Source organism: Telmatherina bonti (genome assembly GCF_933228915.1).
Source record: "Telmatherina bonti genome assembly, chromosome: 16".
NCBI lineage: Eukaryota > Metazoa > Chordata > Actinopteri > Atheriniformes > Telmatherinidae > Telmatherina > Telmatherina bonti.
In genome coordinates, this window is record NC_136614.1 from 12,448,769 (window position 1) to 12,474,169 (window position 25,401).

A 25,401-nucleotide genomic window follows, 5' to 3' on the forward strand; every position below is an offset into this window, starting at 1 on the left:
AATATCTTATAAACACATTGAATCACTTCTTAGATAAATATAACAATATTTTACCAAAATATTTAAAAGTTTAAGCAATGTCCTCCGTAGTGAACATTTGTAGTTACACATTTTTTTTCCTGGTAGTCAGGAGGATATAGAACTTTTTTATACCTTACCGTGACTGCACAGGTTACCGAACATTCCTCCACAGTTCCTTTTTGATTGGATGTAGAAGGTTGCTGAGTGGTACTCAAACAATTTGTAATTATAATTATAAAGTCAGATTATTGGTTAAGATAACTGTATTAATTTGGCTATTCAGGAATAAAATGTCACATTTACTGTTAGTCACAGCTGATATTAGCTGGAACTACTTTTAGGAAAACGGTTTTTTGCTTCTTTTTTAAATTGTAGAAATACTTAAATTGTATTCTAGGTCTATCTGCTTTGATATGGGTTAAATATTGAATTGTTAATGTATAATTTGGTTTCTTATTAAATCAGACCTAACTTGATAAATAGGGCCCACCAACAGCAATCAGTTGCCCAACCTGTTACTGTGTCATGGCGCCAAAACTGTTCGTTTTTTCCTATTTGAAAATGACTAATTGCTTTTGTACAGAAAACTAAACCCTGGATGTACCAGTTTAAAGTAGGTTATTTTGTAATCATGTGTTTGCAGTGGTGGGCTTTGATCCCTTTTCTGCTAAAGATTAACTTTAAATATTGATGTTCTTTCATCAAGAGCAAATACTACTCACCAGGGAGGTTTAATTTGCATCATTTATACACCTCAAAAAACATCTTCAACTATACTCATCCCACTCTCCAGTTCTTACTAGTGAATAAAATATTCATAATGATTCCTATGAATACAGAGAATTAGCATGTCAATCCCAAACGTCAAAACACAGGAAATGTTTCTTGAATCTCGTTTAGGTGCAAAACAAAAGAATTGACTAAGTAAAAATCTGTTGGTGCTTATCAGCTTCTGATGGCGTTTCGTCTGATGGTGATTGGTCTGCAACAAGATCAGAATAAATGAACAGTATGAATGAAATACTGTGATGCTGTTATGAAAAACTTTAGCCTGTTCCAAAATCTCCCATAAACAAGGATTTTGACCCGATGCTACTTTGTTGTCCTTGTTGGGACAATGATTGACTAATAACCAATCTGTCCTGTATGCCCTCCTGACACGCTAAAAGGAACCCAACAGAATATCAGAACTGACTTCTGTGTAAGTCGACTATGAGCTGCTAGCGTAAAAGACTCAACATGAACTTTTACAAGGCAGCTTTCCTCCTGGGAGCCTTCATCAGCCCTGGTAAGAGACCAAAACAGATTTAAATAATTATAGATATTTCTGTATAAAATGTATAGAAATAGAGATAGCGATGATTCCAATTACCAAAACACTTTACAACCTCTGGATGCTTTTTCTTTTTTGAACTAATTAATCAAGCCATGATATATTAAAAGGAAAGTCTTCATGGATCTAAATTACATTTTGGCTTTAATGTGCAGGTATATAAAATATTTTAATGCATGGACTGGAATTTATAAAACGGAGACACCCAAAGGAACTGTTTGAATAATGTGACTCTTTAATTCACGCCTCAAACACAAATTAAAGCACAATCTTGGGGTTTAAATAGTTAAGAAAAGGCTTCATCTGGAAAGTGAAATTAAGTGACTAAACCAAAACTCTCTGGAGATGACTGAGTTTCATTCATCTAAAACTACTTTAAACTGTTTTGGGTCAAATGGATTCTTATTCTGAGGAATCATTTATTTTATGTTGATGATTCCACAACATGAAAAGGGTGAATTGTTACAAACCATTACAATAACATGAACATCGTCATCAGGTTCAGGCCACGTAGTCCAGTTTGTCTGAACAAACTGCAAATAATCGTCCTTCAACCTTGACTGCCTGGACAAAATCTATTTTACCTGCAGAAACTCAGCTTTAAAAAACAGAGTTTCTTGTGTTTAAATTATTTTGTTTCAAAGTTAAAAAAAAAAAAAAAAAAGACACTGTAAGCAACATTTATAGGATAATTACATTTTTTTCCCCTGAAATGAGTGCTTCACCACTTGTTTTAGGATTTTTTTCACCTGTCTAAAGTTTAGTCTTTATTATTTCAGGAAATCTTAGAATATTTTATTACACTGGCAGATTATTTTTCCTGAATTATAGAATGTTCTCAGGTTATGAGTTTTTTTCATTATAGTTAAGTTAATGTTTTGTGGTGAAATGGGTTTTTATTATTTTTTTTACTGCTAAAATTGGGCCTAAAAGTCACAATATAACTAAAAAACAGTTTTTTGGGCATATGATCTAAGTTAATATGCATGTAAAACGACCAATTAAATAGCTATATAAGAAAATACCTTCTTGTAAAGTACAATATTGTAAACAAGATTACACTCTTTTTTTGGTTGGATATAAGACAGCAAGATTTGGTCAGAAATCATGTTTGCCGTGTGAGCATCTCTCGAGTCGAATATTTCATCATTTGGTCCCTGCAAACAAGGCCGCCTTAATGCACGGGTTTACCTGGGCTGAAGACCAGGGGCCCATGGAGTTTAAGGGTCTATCATTATTGGAACAAAATTGCCTAAAAAGTCCAGTTGTTGTAACTTTGTAAGTTGTGCCCCGCCCCCCAATCCCCATGTGACAATCAGGTCATGTGTGAGAGACAGGTGGAAGATATCACAGAAAAAAAGGTCGAGTGGGCCGCTTCCAAAAGAAAATTGGTTTATAACAAACAGAACTAGGAGAAAAAAAGGACTAAGCAGTTCTGGGGAATGACTCAGACCAGTCTAAAGTATGCGCTTACCAGTAGGACCAACGGTTTGTCCAAAAAAAAAAAAAAAGAAAAAAAAAAAAGAAAAAGCACTGATACGTCTGCATCAGAGTGCATAAAAAACTGTCAGCAACCTTCTGATCAATGAGCAGGACATTCTTCATGATGTGGACTTTAAGGACATAATCACAGCTTTCTGTGTAAGAGAGACCAGAAGAAAGAACAGTGCAGTGGTTATTGATCGCATTTGCAGGTTTTCACATGTTGGCTGCAGTTCCTGGAAAGTAATGTTGATTAAGCCTCTTCTGTTCATGAAGCACGGCTTCACAGGGTTTATAGTTTGATCTGTTTCTGCTGTTATTATTTATACTTTCAATATTGTATTCATTATCAGTCAATGTGGTCATGTTATTGATATGAAAATACAAAAGAAAGAAATTTCAGCGTTAACCTTGCTTTTTTTTCCTATCATGACATTGGGAGGACGGGACAGGGCCTACAAAATTTCTCAGAATTGGAGGCCCAATTTTTGTTTTTGTCCAATTTTACCACTAATTATACAAAAAATACCACTAATCTTTTATATGAACGATTTTAGAGAAATTATAAGTTTATCAGATAGAAAATGTTTTTCAAGAATATATATTTTGATTTAGAATTAGAATATAATAATAGAAAACTGGAGATATTTAGCATCTTAAAAGCCCAGCTGAATATTTTTTTGACATATTTTCTTAATTTTTTTCTTTTTTTTTTTCCAGTTTGAACCTTAAACTCACACAAAGTGCATCCACACAAAGACATAGTTTGCAAGAATTTCAGCAGAGGTTGTGCATCAGGGTCAGTGATCCAGTTCAGCTGTGTGTTGTCTATCTTCTTCTTTAGTAGGAACTATCTTCTCAGTGTTTTCCCATTTTAACCTCTTATGGTTGAAATTTTACTCAAACAGAACCAGGGCTGTGTGGATAAAAACTGTTTGTTACAGATAACAGATACAAGTTTCATCCTTTCCAATAAAAAAATATAAATAAAAACAACATCACAACACACTCATATTTTATGCTGACAGTGTTTCCAGCAACCTACAATATTTGATCAGGTTCAACTATTTAATTTTGGTATGTTTCTGAAATGATTTTCTATTTTTAAAGAAAATTATTACTGGTTTAAACATGTGAAAATATCTTTGTAGCCTACAATCTGATATGACATAGATCACAAAACACAGTCGTTCCTTTATTCTGCTAGTCATTCACATATATTTTAATAAAAAAAATAAATAAAAAAAACTCTTAAAACATTACCTCATAACATCCTCAGTAATAAACTAGACTTGTCAAGTAACTTAGAGTTAAGTTTCTTGATGGAATAATGAATGAAATTAGTTTAAAATGAGATTTTCTTTCCTGGTCTTGAATTCCAAAACTTCAGCTGTGCATTTTTGCAAGTTTATTTCCCAGTTTAACCTAACAGAGCCCAGTGTGACATATTTGATGCATGCAATTTCTTAAACATTTTGCATCACTTTATGGAAAAACTTTTTTTCTGCCCTCTAAAAGAAACCAGCAAGAAGATTAGACAGCAAGCACAATAGACTTTAAAAAGCATGACAAAGAACACAGACGCAAATACTCATTCATCATATAGACTTACAGTATTATGATGCCGAGGACAGCGGAGCCTGGTATCACAGGAGCCGTCAGGAGTCCACAAGACCACAGTGACCTGGGCACCAACACGGGCACAAAGACCAATGCTATGAAAGGCGCCCCTGCCAACACATTCTGGTCCCTTTGAGGAACATGAAAAATATGCAAAAATGATTAAACACATTGCTGTATTTTTGTTGTTAAAATATTATTTATTTTTTGTTAAAAATTATTTTCTCTTTTATTTTTTCTTGAAAAACAAACGCAAACAGTAAAAATAAATTAAAAAAAGAAAGATCTTTAGGTGCTGGGATTGAATTTAGTGCTGCTTCAGCACCCCCCAAAAATTGGCTGGAATTAAAACAAGAAAAGATCCGTGTTAATATTATGTATAAAATTTAACACATATTTATATCAAATATCACTGCAGGGAACCAAACTAATAAACCAGCTCTTAAAAACATCCTCTCTGCAGCCCTGAGTTTACTTGGCAAGCTATTTCAAAGGCGGGGGGCCATAATATTGAAAGGATGCCTCCCTGTGGGTACATGTCTTGACTTTAGAAAGGATTGTAAGACCAGCGCCAGAGGATCTCAGGGTTGAGAAGGTTTGAAAGGTAAGAAGGCCCAAAACTATGAAGACATTTATAAATGAGTAAAAGAACCTTAAAGTCAAAAACACAAGGAACCAATGCAATGACCTAAAAACAGGCATAATGAGGGCCCATATTCTGGTCTATGTCAGGACACGTACAGCAGAATTTTGTAATAAATCAAGAGCTAAAATACTCTGGAAAGACCAAAGACTTGACCATCACAGTAGTCTATGTAATAAAAGAATGCATTAGCATCTCCATGTCACCCTGAGGGGAATAGGATGGAATATGGTTATATTTTTTTTTTTTTTTTTTTTTTTTTTTTTTTTAAATTATAATAATTTTTGTGGTGATTTTTAATAAATGGGATGAAGTTAAGGTTAGAGTTAAAAAGGATGCCCACATTTTTCACTTGCAGAAATGGATGCAGGGACAACGCCTATAGTTTAAAACACACTTCTCTCACAGGGATGATAACTAAATCTTCCCAGTTTTATCCCAGTTAAGCTGTAAAAAGTTCTCTGTCATCCAGGATTTGAGATCCAGAATGCAGGAAAAAACTGCATCTATTGGTCTGGTGTCATTAGGATGTGTGATCCAAATAATATAAAGCTGTGTGTCATCAGCATAACTGTGAAAATTGACACCAACAAAAGGGAGTACAGATTACAAAGAACAGGGCCTAGAACCGATCCCTGAGGCACACCACATGTAATTTCATGCATCTTCAAGAAGCAGTAATTTTCCGTCCATAAGATGGGACATGACAGATTTGAACCCGTTTGCCTTACTTTAATGTATCATTTCTTTTTCCAGTCAGTGGGTCTGAGGTGGCCGGCTACACTAAAACAGAAGGGGCATGGGTGCTTTCGCTCAACAAAAGACAGTATACAGTAAACACTGTGGCTGAATGTGCAGCTAAGTGTAACACAGAAACATCCTTCACATGCAAGTAAGTTCACTCTTCACACATCTTCTTCAGTCCATACATCAAAGCCCATCATGTCCTCTTTTTCAGGTCTTTCGCATATGTTGAAAAGGATCAAGAGTGCTGGACGGCAGCATCAAACTCCAAAACGGAGCTCATCCTACGTAGACGCAGTTCAGCTTTATATGAAAAAGATGGCAAGTCCCCATTCCCTTTTTTTTTTTTTACGTAGTAGAAAAAGATTAAATACTTTCTTGTTACTTTGGTGTCCTGTCCTTTTCCCACATTTTTACAAATTAAATTTAATTGATGTGCTGCGTTCATGACATTGTGGTTAATATTTAGCCTGAGTGATCATCACTGAACTTGCTCCATAAGAGCCGTGACGTTTGGACTGTCTGCAAACACTGCAGAGATGAACTGAAGTTAAACACATCTGTTCCAGTTTGGGGCCGAAAACAAAAACGTTATCTGATCAGATAATAAATACCTTGAAAATGGCCTCATTTTTTCTTCTGCAGAATATTTGCAGGAGTGTGTGAATGGAATAGGAACAGATTACAGAGGAACAAAGACCAGAACAAAATCAGGAAAGCTGTGTCAGAGATGGGAAGCAAAAACCCCCCACCGGCCCAAGTACGTGTTCACACATTTGTCATTTCTTTGCACAATCACTTCATATTGTTTTATTGCTGTCTGTAATTCTTTTCCTTTGTGTTTGCTGCAGCATTACACCACAGTCACACCCCAGAGCAGACCTGGAGTCAAATTTCTGCAGAAACCCTGATTCAGATAATGGTGGACCCTGGTGCTACACGACTGACCCTGACACCCGCTGGGAGCACTGCAATGTACCCAGCTGTGAAGGTGACACTCATCTCTGCTTAATATTTAATATAAAGATATTATCCAACTTTTGGCCACTCAAGGCGCCCAACCTGTAACTTCCCACAGACCACTGCCACAAAATTAAATGTTATGAAAATGCATTTGCCCCTAACTTATTGGAAAGTACAGCAGTATTGCTTCCTAATGAACAGCGCATGAAAACCATAAAACTAGATCAGGCTATAGCTGCTAATCTACCTCTATGATATTTACAAGAATTACAGGAAATGCATGTAAATCAACACAATGTGATCAAAATGTTTAGGTAGTCACGTTAGCTTAGGTTTGTAGTTGATTAGCTTCGACCAGCTGCATTTAGCTTCTACTAAACAGCAAAATAAAGACTGAAGTATATACGGCAGCTCATCCAACACCCACTTCCATTGTTTGGACTAAACACTGGCTAAAATGTGAAAAAGTATATTACATTTTGGTACGTTTGCACAATAGGCAAAGAGTTAACTTAGCTCACTGAAGCAAACAATAGTTTTGCATCCACACACTTCCAAGTGGACATGTATCTTTCCTCTGGGGTGATCCCTTCTTTTTCTAGCCTCCTCAGACACCATTTTCACCTTTTTACTTCATTCAGCCATGACAAACTTTTGTTGGAAGAGGAGGCAAAGCACTCCAGGTCACATGATCCCATGAGAGACGAATCTGCTCCTGCAAGATTACAATGTCTGGTTTCTGAAAAGGGCAGTCCCCTCGGAGCGCCAACATGCATCATGTCCTGTATAAGGACCCCAGAAATCCACATTACTTACATTAGGCTGATGTTTGGGTCAAAGTTGCACAATATCTCTTAATATGCTTGTACATCTGTGAAAGTCTTGATATGTTAAATCTAATATATATATATATATATATATATATATATATATATATATATATATATATATATATATATATATATATATTCTGAGCAAGGTGATCATTTTTAATGTTCTTTATTAACATAACTGATAGCATTTAGCTCTTTTTATTTCTATATGTGATAAATTCATGCAGATATTTGTTTCTGCAAATCTGCCTCAGACGTCCCGCATTTCAGCTTCCAGTTGCTTCAGCTTCCACAACAACACTAAGATCATAATTTATCCTCTTTTTTCAAATGCTTTCTGTTTTTCTTTATTTTAAAACCAAAAAAACATCAATAAAATAGTGTTTCTTGAAAATAGGAAATGTCCTATAAATATAGGCGGTCCTCTAGTTACGTAGTTCTCAGCTTATGTTGTTCCGACTTTACAACGTTCATTAAATAAATGTAAATAAAAAATAAAGCAAGTTGAAAAGTTACGAGGGTTCTGTATAAGATATTAAGACATGTGGCGAGGAGGCTGAGACAACGTCTCAGTAAGTATATGTTTATTTCATTTTAATTAAAAAGGCTATTTTAATTGCTTGTACCGTTTTTCTTTTAATATGATGCAAATTACATGTATTTAGATCTGTAGTGATCAAGGGGCCATTTGGTAAACTTTAATTTTAAGGATAAAAATAATCTGTCTCACGCAGAATTTCAGGTTATGCCACTGCATAGGAGCAGAACTCCTGTAGGGGCAATTGACCTTATGTCCCATAAGGTCATTTGCTGTTGTAAATGAGTTTTTTTTATTTTTTATTTTGCTCTTTGTATTGTAAAGGTTGCACACACCTGCTAGTCCATAGCTCCTGGGATTGCAGTAATAGGGTGGAAACATGCAGTAAAAATGTGCTGCAAAAGTTTGCTGTGAAGAGATTGAGCACATAGCAGAGAAACATTTCTACATATCTGTTTGTGACTTTATAGATGAGTGTATACACTGCAGCGGTGAGGACTACAGAGGAAAAACCTCCACCACTGAAAGTGGTCACACCTGCCAACGCTGGGACTCCCAGAAACCTCACAACCACGGCTACAACCCCAGCGCGTAAGACAGCAGGACTAAACTAAACAAGTTTCCTAGAAGTTGCAATAGTTAAAGTACCTCTGCTGACACTTTCCACAGTCTTCCAGACAAGTATCTTGAGGAGAACTACTGCCGAAACCCAGACGGAGATCCTAAACCATGGTGCTTCACCACCAGCCCAACCAAACGATGGGAATTCTGCAACATTCCCCGCTGCAGTAAGTCTTCACATGTACACGTCTTTCCTATATGTTTTTACCAATATCCCAACTGTCATTCCTTATTACTTGTCAGATTTCCAAGACTTTGAGTTTTATATAGAATCTGAATTCTATGTATTCATATAGTCAATAACAGATCGGTTTGACTTCCTTTAAAAAACTGGATCATAAACCTGGAAATGAAACTATCATTACAAAAATGTGTTCTCAGGAAGCGGTTATGAAGATCCTTGCCATTTTTTTGTTGTCATTAGACTATGATATAACTATAAATGAACTCTCATTCTAATCTTCTTTAGTTTGTAGTTTGTGGCTATTTCTGACTTTACCACTAGATGTCAGCAGAGCCTACAGTGTAGCCCTACGTATCCGGAACTAGCAGACAGTAGTGTGAAAGATGGACTAAGAAAAAAAAATTACAAACCTATTGCTAATTTAAATATCTAATTGAAACTTTAATGTTAAATTCAATAAAAAGACCAACTTAAGAAGTTGATTTAAAATGGTTTAAGATTAAAAACAAAGCCACTGTCACATGTACCAGGAGCCACCAACTCTGGTCCTGGAGGGCCACCATCCTGCGAAGTGTTTCCCTGGTACAACATACTTGATTCAAATTGCCGGTGTGTTGTACCAGGGAAACAGTAAAACCTCCAGGATGATAGCCCTCAAGGACCAGAGTTAGTGACCTCTGATATATACATTCATTCATTCATTCATTTTCTGAACCGCTTATTCCAATTCAGGGTCGCGGGGAAGCTGGAGCCTATCCCAGCTGGCTTTGGGCGACAGGCAGGGTACACCCTGGACAGCTCGCCAGTCCATCGCAGGGCCTGATATATACAAAAATACTTAAAGAACAGATGTGTCAACTTGAAACTGAACTAGTCAAAAGAAGATAAAGCAGCAAAAATAAATGCATGATTGAATTGTTCTGCAACCTGCCTTTCTCCTCAGCATCAGAGCCTCCAACCATTGTTCCAGAGCTGACCTGTATCACAGGCGAGGGGCAATCATATCGCGGCACGGTGGCTGTAACTGAGAGTGGTAAAACGTGCCAAAGCTGGTCGGATCAGACGCCACATAAACACAGCCGGACTCCAGAAAACTACCCCTGCAAGTAAGAGTTGATACAGACACATGAAACATGGGAACTAGAAACATAACCAAAGCTTAAAGTTTTTTTTTTGTTTGTTGGTTTTTACCCTGTCCTGTCCGGCATCGTAACATGCAGAGCAGTGGTCTGTGTGTCAAATGAGGCTGGACAGATTTGCTCTGGCAAGGGAGGCAAGCTGCACATATGCCATCTCTTTATATTTAAATAATTTTTATTTTTACATCATATTATTTGCATTTTTATTATTTTTAATTTAGACATATTAATTCACTTTATTGCTGCCAGATTAATATAATAAAGTTTATACCCTGGTCTGAGTGAATATTTGATTCAGAAAGCATATCTGGAAAGACTATGTCAAACCTAATGAAAGTATCTGATCTGCCAGTTTTAAAGTTATTTCATTTTTTCAGGTTAATTTAGACCATTGGTTGAACAATAACCAGAGTACAAAAGGGAGAAAGGAAAACATGTCTCCCGATCCCTCCCCATCTCAGTACTGAATTATGTTGATGTTCTACTGAGATCGTGAGTTGAAATAAGTTACTGCAGATAAAACATCCATCATATTCTTTCAACTGCATTAAATAATATTTAATCAGTTAGTTTGTGATGAAGCTCCAGATCTCTCAAAGAGGGACAGAGCGGCTCTGACGTCATAAAGAAATATGCATTTTCAGGCAGAAAATTACCATATTTTCTTTAGAATCCGTCAAAAGGAAGGGAAGCACCCTTCCGTTCAACACTCTTTTCTTTCAGGCTCAATCGCCTGACGGCGCGCTGTACACACACACTAATTCACGTTCATACACACTGAGTTCCCTGGACCACACAGTCACACACATCCCACAACACTAACATATTGCACTATTATCTGTGGTTTGTTGTAACAGTATCTGCTGCCGAACAAGCTGCAAGTGCTGCCAACGGAGGTTACCTTGGCAACGCTACAACAAGGGACATTAGATCCTCTGCTCAGCCGCTTCTGGTTAAAAATGTGATTGATCTTATATTATTTCCTTTGTGAGTGATCATGGTGTGATTGGGTTAATGCCCTTTGAGGTGTCCATTATCAGAAATTAAAGAACTATGCGGTGGCAACGTGTCGGACGGTTCCCACCTCCGCATCGTCCATTAATTTCTGATAATGGACACCTCAGAAGGCATTATCCCTAACTGAACCTGATGGGGAAAACAGAAGGAAAAAGGGAGAAATAGAAAGGTAGAAAGAAGAGGTGTAAGGAGACAACAGAATGAAACAAGGAAAGGGAAACATACTAGGATGCCACAGTAAGAATTACTTTAACAACATACAAACACATACATACATATACTGAAAAGAAAGATGGAAAGAAAGAAGTGTGACAAGCATAAAAACTTAAGATGCTGACTTTATTAAATGATTTTCCAAAATATGGCGTCAAATTTGGTTTTGTCTTTGTTTTTCTTCATCAGAAGTCTTGATAGGAACTACTGCCGTAACCCTGACAACGAGAGGATGCCGTGGTGTTACACCACTGATCCAGACACCCGTTGGGAGTACTGCAGGGTACCGAGATGTGGAGACGCCCCTGATCCAGGTAATGAATGTGGAGACAAACTTATCATATGCATTAAAAAATGATAAACTATAAATCAGTGTTTATGGAGGGAGTTTATCAAATCAAACTTTAAAGCACTTCTCATGCATAAGAGCAGCAAAAGGTGCTTTACATGATAAAAAAATTACAGTTAATGCATACTTAATATAGGTTTAAATGTGAATACACAATGAAAACACAAGCTGCCACACACTCAAAGCTAATGAAGCTCCGAACATCCTCCTGTTTTATATGAAAACCATCACATATTGATATTCATTATCTCACTTGCAGGTGCAGGTGTGATCCCCCCTGAGGAAGAAGACTGCTATGAAGGGAATGGTGCTAATTATCGGGGAATAACATCAGAGACCATCAGTGGGAAAAAATGCCAATTGTGGACTTCCATGACTCCTCACAAACATAACAAAACCCCACGCGAGTTCCCCACAGCGTGAGAATGAAACCTTTTCAATTTCTTATTGGTGACCAGGCAGGTTCGTCATTTTCTTTTCAAAGCAGAAAACAATCCTTTAGCCAGAAAATAGTTTATTTTTATTAAACATTGTTAAATGTATAAAAAAAAAAAAATCATAAATCAGATTTTGGTAATTGTGCCTTTTGTTAAAAAAAAAAAAAAAAAAAAAAAACCTGAATAGTTGTTAGTGCAAATTTAAAATCTATTAAAAAGAAATGCATGGACTTGAATTGTGTTTTGTATTTTGAGCAATATTTAAGGATCAAAAAGCTGAAAAACTGAGGAACATTATTGCATTTGATAAAAAGCAAGAAGTCCTAGATACTGGTGTGAGGAAAAACAACAGTTAACTTTGACGTGTCATAGATCGTGGAAGTGCAGGCTTGGCTTAGGGGGACAGCCTGGCTGCCAAGACGTCGTGAGCAGGCTTCAACGGTGAGGCAAGGTAGGGCTCCCCAGATGGGTCAACAAAGCAAGACCCCCAAGGCAAGGCGACCATAAACCCAGCGAAGAAGAGGCAAAAGCAGTGATAACAGGGGACTGATCTCTCTAGGGCCTGGAGCTGGAAGAGGAGTAACCTCTTTGGACACTGGCTCTACAGGGGAAAAAGTGGAAGAAACCTTCCAGAGAACTGGAGCTGCAGGGTACAGAGGAGAAATCAACCTCCTCAGACACTGGAACTACTGGGGGTGAGGAGGAGTGACCTCCACAGAAACAGGAACCAGGGGAAGAGCATCCAAGGGGGGTTCCAGAAGACCAGAAGAGGAGCATCCCGACCTGGGACCCCCTTGGATGCAAGTGGCGTGGACCAGGGCTAGGACGGCGGCTGCATGGACCAGAACTAGGACATAGGTGCGGGTGGCTGCAGTGCCGGACGGGACCTGGGTGCTGGTCTCGTAAGCTACAGCGCTGCATGGGACCTGGGCGAAGGCATGGGCCGTGGAGCTGGTGGCAACGCCTATGATGTGGTCCATAGAGCTGCTGGTGACGCCAATGACAGGGTCAGTGGAGCGAAGGCGACACCCATTTCGTGGAACGATCTCAACAAATTCCATACCAAGACAGTGAGGAGAAACTTGGCTGAAAGACTCTACCAAGCATTTGCATCCAAACAAAACATAGTCCAAAGAAATGAGAAACTCTGTCCACTTTAGAGCTTCTAATTAGAGACTCTGCTAATTACAGAGAAGACCGTCTCCTCGCTCACAAAAACTTTGCTAGCAAAGAAATCTCTCTCCAAAGATGCTTTTCATTAAAACATCATAACCACTCAACACTTTGCTACATATGAAATGTGTAAAGGTCTCATTAAAAGGAAATAAAAATGACAAATACTCTGCCAAGTACTGATTCCATTGTAAGGTCCAAATGTTTATGTCTCATCAGAAGTGTTTCAGTCTTATTCTCCTAAATTTTAGGACCTAAGGAATGCAGAATATTTATGTTCCAATAACCTCAGGTAAAAATCAATACAGGATCAACAGATTCTTTCGACAAGCTTGATAGTTAAGTTATAACATTGTTCCTTTTTGGTTATAACATTGTTAATTGGATCTTTTCATGAGCTGGGCTTCATTGGTTTACATGAGTAGAATTTTCTTCTTAAAAGATGTTTGATGAGTTGTGGGTCACATGGAATCACTGAGTCTTTGTCAACACTTTAGTAAAGAGAGTTAGTATGAAGCTTACTTAGATTCATAAGAGATCACTTCTCTTGTGAAACAAACTCATAATTAATGGTCAACTGTTTTTTTTAGGGAATAAAATATAAGATTATCTGATGAGAACATTCAAAAGGGTCGGCTTTGTTGCTTTTTTCACTAGTTATTACAGAAATGATCAGTGGGTTCTGACATTGTCTGTCTTGTCTTTTTTAACAGTGACCTCAGGAGAAATCTGTGCAGGAACCCCGACGGAGACCGAGCACCCTGGTGCTACACCACAGACCCTAAAGTCCGCTGGGAGTACTGCAACCTGGAGAAATGTTCCCAGAAACCCTCCGAAGCACCAACCAACCCTCCTCCCAAACCTGAGGCCACTCGGGACCCAGCAGAGAGAGGTACGCTCGTTTTTTAAAGCACTACCATCCTATTGTTTGCTGTCTGACCTCACTGCTGCTTTTTTAGACTGCAAGAATGGAAATGGAGAGGCGTACAGAGGTCCGACCTCCATCACGGTTCTGGGTGTGACTTGCCAGGCGTGGAGCGCTCAGACTCCTCATGCACACAACAGCTTCACTCCACAGACCCACCCTACCAAGGGTCTGGATGGCAATGTAAGTGTGTTTGAATATTTGATTTATAAGATTCAAAGGGGCATTTCTTTCCTCTTCAGCACTGATTTTTCTCTTTCTGACTTTACAATCAGAGCTGCAGAAACCCAGACAACGATGTGAACGGACCGTGGTGCTACACGACTGACCGGAACAAGAAGTGGGATTACTGCCAGATCCCCGACTGCGGTATGAAAACTTGGGTTTTATTAAGCAATGTGAAAAGGCTTGTATTGTTGTTGATCTGAGGTTGTTTATTATTTAAAAAACAGAACCTTCATCTATTAACCATGTTATGCACAGATGTGTGCATATTTAGTGCACATAAAAATTTTGATGGAATTTGTGGAAACTATCCATAAAGTCTCATTTGTGTCAAAACTTTTGACACAGTAGTCAGAAAAGTGGATTTCTGGTCACCAGTGTGACCAGAAGGAGGAGAGCTGTAAGGATGCTGACTGCATAGCCAAAAATGGGAATTCTGTTGAGCTTCTCCACCATATGTCTCATCATTGTGCAGTTTGTCTTTGGTTCACTTTTAATGTTAGAATTAATGATCATAAACTTTCTTTGTAGCTGGGTTAAATTGTGGAACACCAGTTATCAAACCAAAGCGCTGTTTTGGTCGTATCGTTGGTGGTTGTGTGTCTAAAGCGCACTCCTGGCCCTGGCAAATCAGTCTGCGGACCAGGTGAGAAGAGCTATAAAGTGATCACAGCTGATCATCTTTTACCTTTGTTGTTCAGTGATGCTAAAAAATATCACTTTATGCGTGTTTTTTATTCTGTCTCTCCTTTCCACCAGTACTGGAATCCATTTCTGTGGAGGAACTCTGATTGATGCTGAGTGGGTCCTTACTGCTGCACACTGCCTGGAGAGGTCAGATCATGTCAACCATAAATAAACCCTATAGTATTGCAAACACTTGGTAACTGGTGTGTTTGTTTAAAAATGCTGCGCCGTTGTAGGTCCAAGCGTCCTTCAGCCTATCAGGTCGTCCTGGGCATCCACAACGAAGCAGCCAATGAGCCGTCAAAACAAGTGAGGCGACTGGAAAAACTGGTCCTCGGACCCAATGGGGCCGATATCGCTCTACTTAAACTGGAGAGGTGAGTAATCTTGCAACAGGGAGCGGTAGTTCAGGAAAGGATTGGGATGATTTGGAAAACTTCTGTACAATGTGAGCAGTTATAAAAGACTGAAGTTAAACACAATTTTCCATCTTCTTTGGTTTATTTTCTTGTTTTTGTTTTTTTAGTTAATTTACATGTGATATAAATTTACCACTTAAAACAACTATGTTTTCATCTTTAAGTTCAGTTACATATAAATTTACTATTAAATTGGATTACAAGTCAGAAATGTACAGACATACACTTTCATGCATAAACACTGTCAATTTAATAACTATGTTGACTCAGAATGGATGTATATTAAATATGATCAGACTGGAGTTTACAGTTTACAGAAGCATGAAGCTGTTACTCAAGTAAAAAATATCAGACCTTATCAGGTTGTAATGTGATACTTTTCCTGTAAAAATTAAAAATGTATCACATAATGACATGGCAAGTTTTACTGTAAGAACGCAAAACACAAAGTTCTGTATGCATATGTTACAACTTAGAAATATTGGAGCAAAGGTTTACAATAAACTATCACAATATAATACTGTCCCAATTTATTTTTTATTTAGGTGAAAGCTCTATGCTTCCGTAGAAATCTTATAAAATGACATACCATGCTCTAATAAATCACAAAGCAACAACACAAGAACATTTCTGAAACCTAATCATCACGGATACTAACATTTCAGTATGTTGCATTCAGAAAGATGTAATGACAGAAATGTAATTATTAGGGATGTTTTATATTGACTTTTTTTTTTTTTTTTTTTTTTTTACCAATATGCGATGTACTAACTTTTTCAAACTCTTAATTTGCTATACTGACATCAATTGGTACTGATATTTGTGTAGCAAATTGTGCAAAAAAAAAACCAAAATATCTGGAAAACTCTACGTGACATCTATAATATTTGTATGTTGTGTGAAAGTTGCGTAGTTAAAAAGTAAAAACTGATACCAATATTTTGTTATATCTCATATATGTTGAAAATATTGGTAGGCCGATAATATTGGACATTTATTGTAATTATTCAAAATGATGTATTCATTGTGTCTTTACATCAAGGAGAAAGTGTTAACATGTTGTGTATTTTCAGACCTGCTTTGATCAATGACAAAGTGCTGCCTGCCTGTCTACCAGAAAAGGACTACATTGTTCCCAGCAGAACCGAGTGTTACGTTACTGGATGGGGTGAGACTCAAGGTAGGCCACATAAATGTTCTTTCAGTTTCTGAGACCAGCTGGTCACTGATGTGTTTTTACATGTATTTATTTGATTGTGTGGAGTTCTAAGAGAAACAAAGACTTGTTCGCAGGTTCAGAGAAATATGATTGCTTTCATTATTTCGAACTGAAATGTAACATGCAGTTAATAATACAAATTTTAAGCTTAAAAGTTTCAATACTGAACTGATATAGAAAAAGCACCAGCACTGCAAGTACACAATACATTGTGTACTTGAACCACTTTTACGATATACCATCTTAACCCCTGCATATACCAGAAAACAGCCTGTAAATGGTGTCTACTGTACTGGAACTAATGCATAATAGTCAACTTGATGGTTGAACAACCACTGCATTAACCATGTTACACACCTTACAATGAAGTGTGTGTTGGGATAACTGCGGGTCTGTTACAGGTACGGGGGGCGATGGTGTCCTGAAAGAAACTGGCTTCCCTGTGATTGAGAATAAAGTTTGCAATCGTCCGTCATATCTGAACGGCAGAGTCAGAGATCATGAAATGTGTGCCGGAAACATCGAAGGAGGAACCGACAGCTGCCAGGTACAGATGGCTTTAATGGTGTGGGCTTGACACATGATGGGGGGGACTAATGACAGCAACAGGCGAAGATTTCCACCACCCAGGTGAAACCCAACACAGGGACATAACAAACAGCAGCAACAGCATGACGCATCGCGCTCCAAGAAATTTGATTGGTTGATATTGGAGGAAATTTTGGCATTTTCACAGCAGTACATGACAGATAAAGCAGTGAGGATGAAGAGTCAGGAGATTTTGCTTAAACTGACAGAAATCTTGCTGTTACCTCGACTTAAGAGAAGAAAAAGACAAACGTGGCTTCATCCTGTTTTACAAACAAAGCAACAGCCATGTGAATGTAGGAGCTCAAGGCTGATCCAGATAAATTAAGGGCCTACTCGATCAGTCAATGAGTCTCTCGCTGATTGGTTGTAGTGCCATGCAGGGTCCTGTGTGCACGTTTACAAAAACGAGAACAAAATTTCACATGCATGAATGTCGCCTGTCGCTTGCCTGGAGGAGGAATGATTTTCACCTCACTGCAGAGGCTAATAGGAACTGAAGAAGCGACGTCGCCCCCGTGTGTCGAGCCCGTGACACTGTCAGTGTCTACCTTCTTGTTGCTGTCAGAGCAGGATTGTACAATTCCTTATGGGCCGTTATATGATGCAAATCTCTTTGTTTCATTGACTTGTTGTCCATTCATTCCAGTTTTCACAGTCAGATAATTATTATGTCTGCCTTTATGTCTGTCAGCAGTATGAATGAAAAGCATACTGCTGACAGATACATTTTTATCTGCGCCTATTTTCAGCACAAACATGATGTGATAGAGTTTATTACACACTGTGTTGCTGTAAAAGGTTTCTGGAATCATTTTTACACTGGGTTATCAGAAAAAATACATGTTTTCCATCACAATGCAGATTAATTTAATCTTCTCTGTCCAAAAAAATTGTTTTTGCTTTTACAGACAGAACCCAGCTGATTGACACATAAACTAACTAAAGAAGAACTTTTCTTCTCTTTTTACACAACTTTTACGAGTTCTTTTTCCTTCCAATTTATTTTTGGCAACACTAACCTTGAGAAAACAAACTCTCCAAATGTAAGAGTGGATTTGTAAAATATCTGTGTCCTCCCTGCAGGGCGACAGCGGAGGTCCTTTGGTTTGTTTTTCACAGAACCGGTACATCCTGCAGGGCGTGACATCATGGGGACTGGGATGCGCCAACGCCATGAAACCCGGCGTCTATGCTCGAGTCTCTAAGTTTGTGGACTGGATTGATGAAACCATGAAAGCAAACTAAAAACTACCCATCACCATATGTGTCATGTGCTTGTGAAGGATGTCTAAATGTATTTGTGCTGTTCATGACCAAAGTTTGCAGACTAATGCTACTTCACGCGTGTTTTGTTGTTTACTTTGAAGAAATTCCTTGATAAAGAGCACATTCCTGGTTTTAGGATAAAATAACCTATGATCTGTAAAAGCTGGAAAATGTAGTTTAAATAAAAGAAACAAGGAACTAATCATTTATATGTAACTAAAAAGAAGACACCTCCTTATTTTTGAGCTGATCAGTTGAAATAAAAGAGTTACACAGTTGTTTCTATGTCTTCTTTTAGATGGGGTTTTGTTAGTTTCTTCATTTCTTGACTGTGTTCTGCATTCTTTTTCCTGAGGAAAAAACATCAAAAGTACATCATGTATCAAATTAAATTATGATTTCCACCTATACAGTTGTGTGTATTACATTTAGATAAAGATTTCATAACAATAACTAAAGAGAAGATATTGTATCGTAGTATATTTTTCAATACTACCTTATAGTACATCTTCATTAATAATTAAAACAATTATTTAACAGAAAATGTATGCACAGTTTGCAGCATTTCCTTTCAGCTTTACGTGTACTCAAGAGCGTGCTGTTTATGTGGTTTACTGATCTGAACATTTAGTCGTACCGATCAGGGAACTCGATGTCTTCTATGGTCTCTGGGAGAGAAACTCCTTTAGTTTCAGGCAGGAGAAGCACCAAACCTCCGGCTATGAGGGCCACAATTCCTGTTTCATTAGGAAACATGAAAATTAGCACAGCAATTCATTCACACACAAACCTAAATGCAGAAATAAATACATACGAAGACATGCACATACATATTTATACATATGTATATATTTACCCACAGTTAAATATGTATTTGTTTATATGGACAAACAAATGCATACATGAAAGTGTGGATGCATGCATGCTGGTGTGCCATGAGAGGGGAATCACCCTTGGCCCCTGCAGCGAGGTCATTTTTCCCCTCTGAAGGCTGGAAATTTTTGGAGAAAGACAGGCTAATACAGAGATGGACAGAGCCCTGTACTGTATGGAGACAGCTCATGGTGGAGGTAAAACACTAGATGGATGCAAAATTAGGCTTTGACTGGGGTCATGTCACTGAGAAAATTGCTAATTAACTGCATGTCTTTGTAATGGATTTCATAAATGATTAAACACATGTACATGTATATTTCTACTTTATATGTACATGTATCTGCAGTGGACTGGCGACCTGTCCAGGGTGTACCTGCCCCCCGCTGAATGATTGCTGGGACAGTCTGCAGCTTCCCCACAACCCTCAAACGGTTAAGAAATGGATGGATGGATGAACATTTATCATACAGATGGAGATTTCACACATAGGCTATATACATGCATTAGTGATGAGAAGTTTGGCTCTTTTAAAAGACTCAGCTCTTTTGATTCAACTCCCTTAGAAGAGATGACTCTTTTGGCTACTAAATGGGTCAATTATGAGAACTTTGTTAGTTGGTAAGAACCTTTTTTTTTTTTTTAATTGCATTGCAAACATTGAAACAAACAACTGAACAGAGAACCACACCAAGCACATTATGTAAATGAAGCTCAAAGTTTGAACATTGTGACATTTCAAATGAGCTAATTTCTCCATATTTTCCTGACTTGTAATTTAAGTCTGACCTCCAACTCAATCTGTTGGTTTCCTTATATAGGCTATCATGCATTGGCTTTCATTATGTTTTTTTTCCCTGTTTGTAAAATGTCTTTAGATGACATTGCCATGATTTCATGAATGAGATAAATAAAGTTGAATTGAATTGAATTAAATCCAGCTCAGTCTTTCTTCCTGGTCTGTTCTACGTTTTTCTAAGAAAGGTATGATCCTCCTATTGCTCTGAAATTTACTACATAGTGCACCCATCAAAATAAAGTCCTGTCCATTCTATAGATTCAATTCTCCTAGACAGGAATCGGTTCTTCTGGCTCACTACAAAGAATCAGCTCTTAGAGTTGGCTCGTTTATGAACACTAACATGTTTGTAAAGAGATGGAAAGATGAAAGAAAGAGCATTAGTAAGATATCATGGCACCATTAGGGGGACTATAACTTAGGGGTCAGTCTAATCTAACTTTTCAGCCACAACAGACACTTTGTCTTTATAACAACAAAGGGTTATGACATAAAATTGACGTACTGTAGAGGAGGGGTTAAAGTGTAGTTTAGTGTAGAACTCAGGAGAACATTTTCAGACTTCTGCTGTCAGACTTCTGAACCGCGTCTCCAAATTACAATTTGTATTATCTGGTTCTTTCTTATTTCTTGTTCAATAAACTTTGTAATACTCTTCACTTAAGACTCAGACTCCTTGGCCCTGACAGACTTTTTCCCACTACAAAAATTTATTGAGAATTGGAGTTCTGACTAAATGCCAAGCAAATTATGGTTGTCATGTTTTCATCAGAACAATGACAAAGTATGTGTCAGAGCGGAAGCTTGCTAGTAAAAACAGGAACCTACCAAAAATGATGAGCGGCAGCTCCAGCCAAATGGCAGCCAGTCTGTAGAGCAGGAACGGAGACACGATGCCTCCAACATCACAGAGAGTGGAACAAACTGACACTCCCAGGTTCCTGCACCCAGTCAAAAACTTCTAGGGTTAAAGCCAACTCAACACATGTGATACTAATTCATACCTCCTGCTTTAATCACAAACAATGAATTTTGGTCTTAAGCAAAGCATATTTTCAAGTATTTAATTTCTTACCTCACATATGTTGGGTAGAGCTCAGTATTCACAAATACCACCATCTCAAAGGCCATGGTTATCCCTAGCCGGCCGATACAGGCCACTGTTGTCTTTAACCAGTACATGCCTGATGTAAACAGAAAAATTTGGGGTATGGTATCTATATCATTGTGCCAAGTCCTACCTGTGATAAAGACTCACAGTCAGGGATGAAGGCAATAATGATGCAGGAAGCTCCAGCAACAATGTTGGCTGTAGCGAATGGGAGACGCCGACCGATGCGCTCAATGGTGACAATGATGAGAAAAGCAGCGGGAAACTCCACCAAACCAGAGACGAGGAAGTCAATATAAATATTTCCTCCTGATATTCCCACCCTCATGATGAGGCCTTGATACACCACGGCACTGGTGAACCTGTGGCACACAAACACTCAACATTCAATGCGTTCAACATGTAGGTCCTGGTTTGACCAGCACATATGCTATTTTAGATGAGTCTCACCAGTTAAACATTAGGATGAGAGTGCGTTTTCTCATATTGGGAGTTCTGATCAAGTCCAACAAAGAGGCAGATGTGGACTCAACTTCACCGTCAGTTAGTGTCTGCAGGGACAAACAGTTGGAAATTGTGATGTAGAAGGTGCAGTGTGTAGAAAACACATCTAGTGGTAAAGACGGGCATAGAAAGCTGTGAATAGATGGTGGCTTTCAGTGGCCAAAATTATTCCAGACAGAATTTTTCAGTGACTTCAGGTGCAGCAATGACGTCCCTGCAGGCAACTGCTGTTGTGTATATGTGTTCCATATTCTGTAATGGTCCTTTTAAGGCGGTATTTATCCTAAAATGGTGCTCTAGCACTTATCTAATAAAGCTGGTACAGTTTTAAAACTTAGAGGATTTTTACCACCCACTCAGAGTAGTTTGTCCTTTAACAGACACTATCGTAAAAATCCCCTGTATTTGGAATTTGCAAGACTCCTTTGTGCTGAAGATGAATCAACCAGAGAAATCCAGATGGAGTATTTAACCAGTGTCAGTCAACACCACTTTTTCATTTGATGTGATACTTTTCTATGCATACACAATGGCTTCCTCTGTATGAACGGGCCAGTTATACATCCTGAGAGCAACAGAGAGGGAGCGGGAAGGATCTACAATCCATCCATTTTGGGCTGATTACCCAGAGTCGGATTTGCTGGGGCAGCAGCCTAAACAGAGAAACCCAGTCTTCCCTCTCCCCAGCCACATTTGCCAGCTTTTTAGGGGGGATCCTGAGGAGTTTCCATGCCATTCGAGAGATATAATCCCTCCGGCATGTCCTGAAACTTTCCCGGAGTCTTCTCCAGAGGGACTTATCCAGAATACCAGGGAGGTGTCCACGAGGCATCCTGACCAGATGCAGAGCCATCTCCACTGGCTCTTCTCAATTTGGAGGAGCAGCAGGTCTCTGAGCCCCTCCCGGATGACTGAGCTCCTCATCCTATCTCTAAGGGAGAGCCCAGCCACCCTGCGGAGGAAACTCATTTTAGCCACCGGTATGAGAGATCTCATTTTATCAGTCATGACCCACAGCTCATGACCATAGGTAAGGGTAGGAACGTAAATCGACTGGTAAATCGAGAGGATTTACCAGTCGAGAGAGTCGGCATTGCTGCAGACGCCGCACCAATCCGTCTGTCGATCTCGCGCTCCATCCTTCCCTCAATCGTGAACAAGACCCCGACATATTTAAACTCCTCCACTTGAGGCAGGACCTGACTCCCGACCCGGAGAGGGCAATCCACCCTATTCCGGCTGAGGACCAAGGTCTCAGATTTGGAGGTGCTGGGTTATTTGATAAATCTACAAGTTGTTTCTTTATTCAAGTCTTGTAATCAAGACTTATTTGTCAAGTATGCTTTAAGTAAACTAATAAATATCTACTTCAAAACTTGTGGAGATTTTCATCTTGTTCTCCTTGGCCATAGCGTCCATGATCTCCAGGGCTTTGGAAGAATTGTTCTGAGAGAGGAGCCATCTTGGGGACTCTGGGATGAACCTGGCGAAACAAAAATATGGATCTAAATCTTTAATGAGCTTCACAAACAGCATCTTCACAAACACAATCATCTGAGAAAAACATAAACAATTATCTGTGTGTTGCCTGTCGTCAACGCAAAAACAACTTGTATGAAAAACATTTTGATTTGCATCACTCCAATCTGTTATCATGAAAACTTAAGTTTCTCATGTCAGAATGAATAAATTCAGATCATGTTTTACTAATTAACAGTAATTTTGGTAAATGTCTTGCTGGTAGAGTATGTCTAGTGCTGGTTTAGATGGAAAAAGATCCATAAAACTGGTCTTAAAAAATGCAGTGACTGCAGAAAAGTACAAATATCAACTTCTCACCTGTGAACTTGTACAGTTTTATTTATTATTTGATTTATTTATGGGGTTTTTTTTTATACTTGTGTAGCTATTGCATCACTTCTTATTGTCCCTGTTATGCTAGGAGGAACACACTGAACCCAATGATGTACAGATCTCACTAGCCAGCATTTTCTTCTAAGTAAAATGTTTACATTCATTCTCTATCTGTCTATAGAGTCCTGGAAATGGAGGAATTGAGTTTTTTAAACGAGGAATGATGTCCCAGTTTTATATAATAAGGAGTGTAGTCTTGATTTTCTTTGCTAGATCAAAGGTTTTTCAGAGGTTTGGACTGCATGCTGCATATTCACTCTTCAGCTATAAAGTCACACTGATGTTAAAAATGCAATTATTAGTTCTGGACTGCCTTACTAAAATATGCAAGGAAAAAGAGCCTGTTTAAAGTAAACCATGATCCTCTAAGCCTCTGGATATACCCTTTAGCATCGATGGCTTTTCCAGAAGTGCATGTTGCCAGTCCTATAATCTCAAATACAGCCCCGAACTCTCAGAGATGCAGATAGCAAGCTGGACGGCCCCTTCTTCTTTAGTCTTGAATACACAGCTTCCACAATTTCCAATTAGATAGATAGATAGATAGATAGATAGATAGATAGATAGATAGATAGATAGATAGATAGATAGATAGATAGATAGATAGATAGATAGATAGATAGATAGATAGATAGATAGATAGATAGATAGATAGATAGGACTTTATTCATCCCTAAAAGGGAAATTCAAATTGTCTGGCGACTCAATAAAACACTAAAACACTCACTCTTCCACCTCTCAGTGCGTATTAAACATAAAGAAATAATTGCTCAGACAGACATAGGTTAAAAACTCATTAAAAACACAATAATTAAGATTATTATTTGTCACAGAAGAGCTTTCCACATTTCTTCCTTTGACTTTAAAATGAGCTTTGACCCAGAAAAGATGGCAGGATGCCAGGGTTATGCCGCCTCCTTCTTTCTTAAGGATTTAAATAAGCTCATTTATTAACTTGTAAAAGCCTGAAAACTTGATGCATCTCTGACAATGTAACCAAATTAAGAATAACTTTACAGAAATCTCTAACCAAAACGAAAGGTAGTTTTCATCCAGAGATCACCAACTCCAGTCTTCAAGATCTCAAATGGATTGCTTGTTCCCAAGCCTCTGCAGAGCTAGATGACACGCAGACAAGAGGAATCAGCTGTTTGTTTCAGGGGTGTTAAAGGGATGTGTCTACAAGTTGCAGGATGGTAGAGCTTGAGGACTGGACTTGGACTCCCCTGATTTAAGTGAGAGCCAGTTTGGTGCTGATTACAACACTTGAGAATCTCAATCTTGGAGATTTTTTGTGTCTTTGACAGTGCATGGGGGAAAGGGGATGATGACATTTCAAAGTATTTCACGATTTTCTAACATTTTAGGAGGAATCATCGACATACTTGGACATTCTGAAAGACAGTTTGCAATTTTCTTTGGCTGCACGGGAAAAGTTCAGAACCTCAGTCTGGTGCAGACGGTTACATGTTTCACATAAGACTTGTGCCGCTGGGCATCGAAAAATGACCTGATTTTAATCTTTTCTTGAGAAATTTTAGCATCCTAAAGACAAAAT

At 38.4% G+C, this 25,401-nt stretch overlaps 2 protein-coding genes across 2 annotated transcripts in view; one reads left to right on the forward strand and one right to left on the reverse strand.

Moving 5' to 3' along the window:
* Positions 1-1,260: 1,260 nt before the first annotated feature.
* Positions 1,261-18,621, forward strand: plg (plasminogen; the record flags this gene model as incomplete). The annotated part of the gene is made up of 19 exons (XM_079255712.1): positions 1,261-1,309; positions 5,856-5,991; positions 6,058-6,164; positions 6,489-6,603; positions 6,695-6,834; positions 8,648-8,768; positions 8,847-8,965; positions 9,926-10,088; positions 11,541-11,665; positions 11,960-12,119; positions 14,024-14,202; positions 14,270-14,418; positions 14,511-14,604; positions 14,992-15,106; positions 15,220-15,294; positions 15,384-15,524; positions 16,640-16,746; positions 17,187-17,332; positions 18,460-18,621. 19 exons carry the CDS (start codon positions 1,261-1,263, stop codon positions 18,619-18,621), a joined length of 2,403 nt encoding a protein of 800 aa, XP_079111838.1.
* A 289-nt stretch (positions 18,622-18,910) lies between these two features.
* LOC306767640 (solute carrier family 22 member 2-like) overlaps positions 18,911-25,401 on the reverse strand; it is a gene marked incomplete at both ends in the record, with an annotated part of 16,097 nt that continues 9,606 nt past the window's right edge. Inside the window, 7 exons of the mRNA XM_079255713.1 lie at positions 18,911-18,992; positions 19,280-19,379; positions 21,143-21,255; positions 21,390-21,498; positions 21,573-21,787; positions 21,876-21,976; positions 23,298-23,412. Coding sequence (XP_079111839.1) covers positions 18,911-18,992; positions 19,280-19,379; positions 21,143-21,255; positions 21,390-21,498; positions 21,573-21,787; positions 21,876-21,976; positions 23,298-23,412 — 835 coding nt within the window. The remainder of the gene's footprint in view (positions 18,993-19,279; positions 19,380-21,142; positions 21,256-21,389; positions 21,499-21,572; positions 21,788-21,875; positions 21,977-23,297; positions 23,413-25,401) is intronic.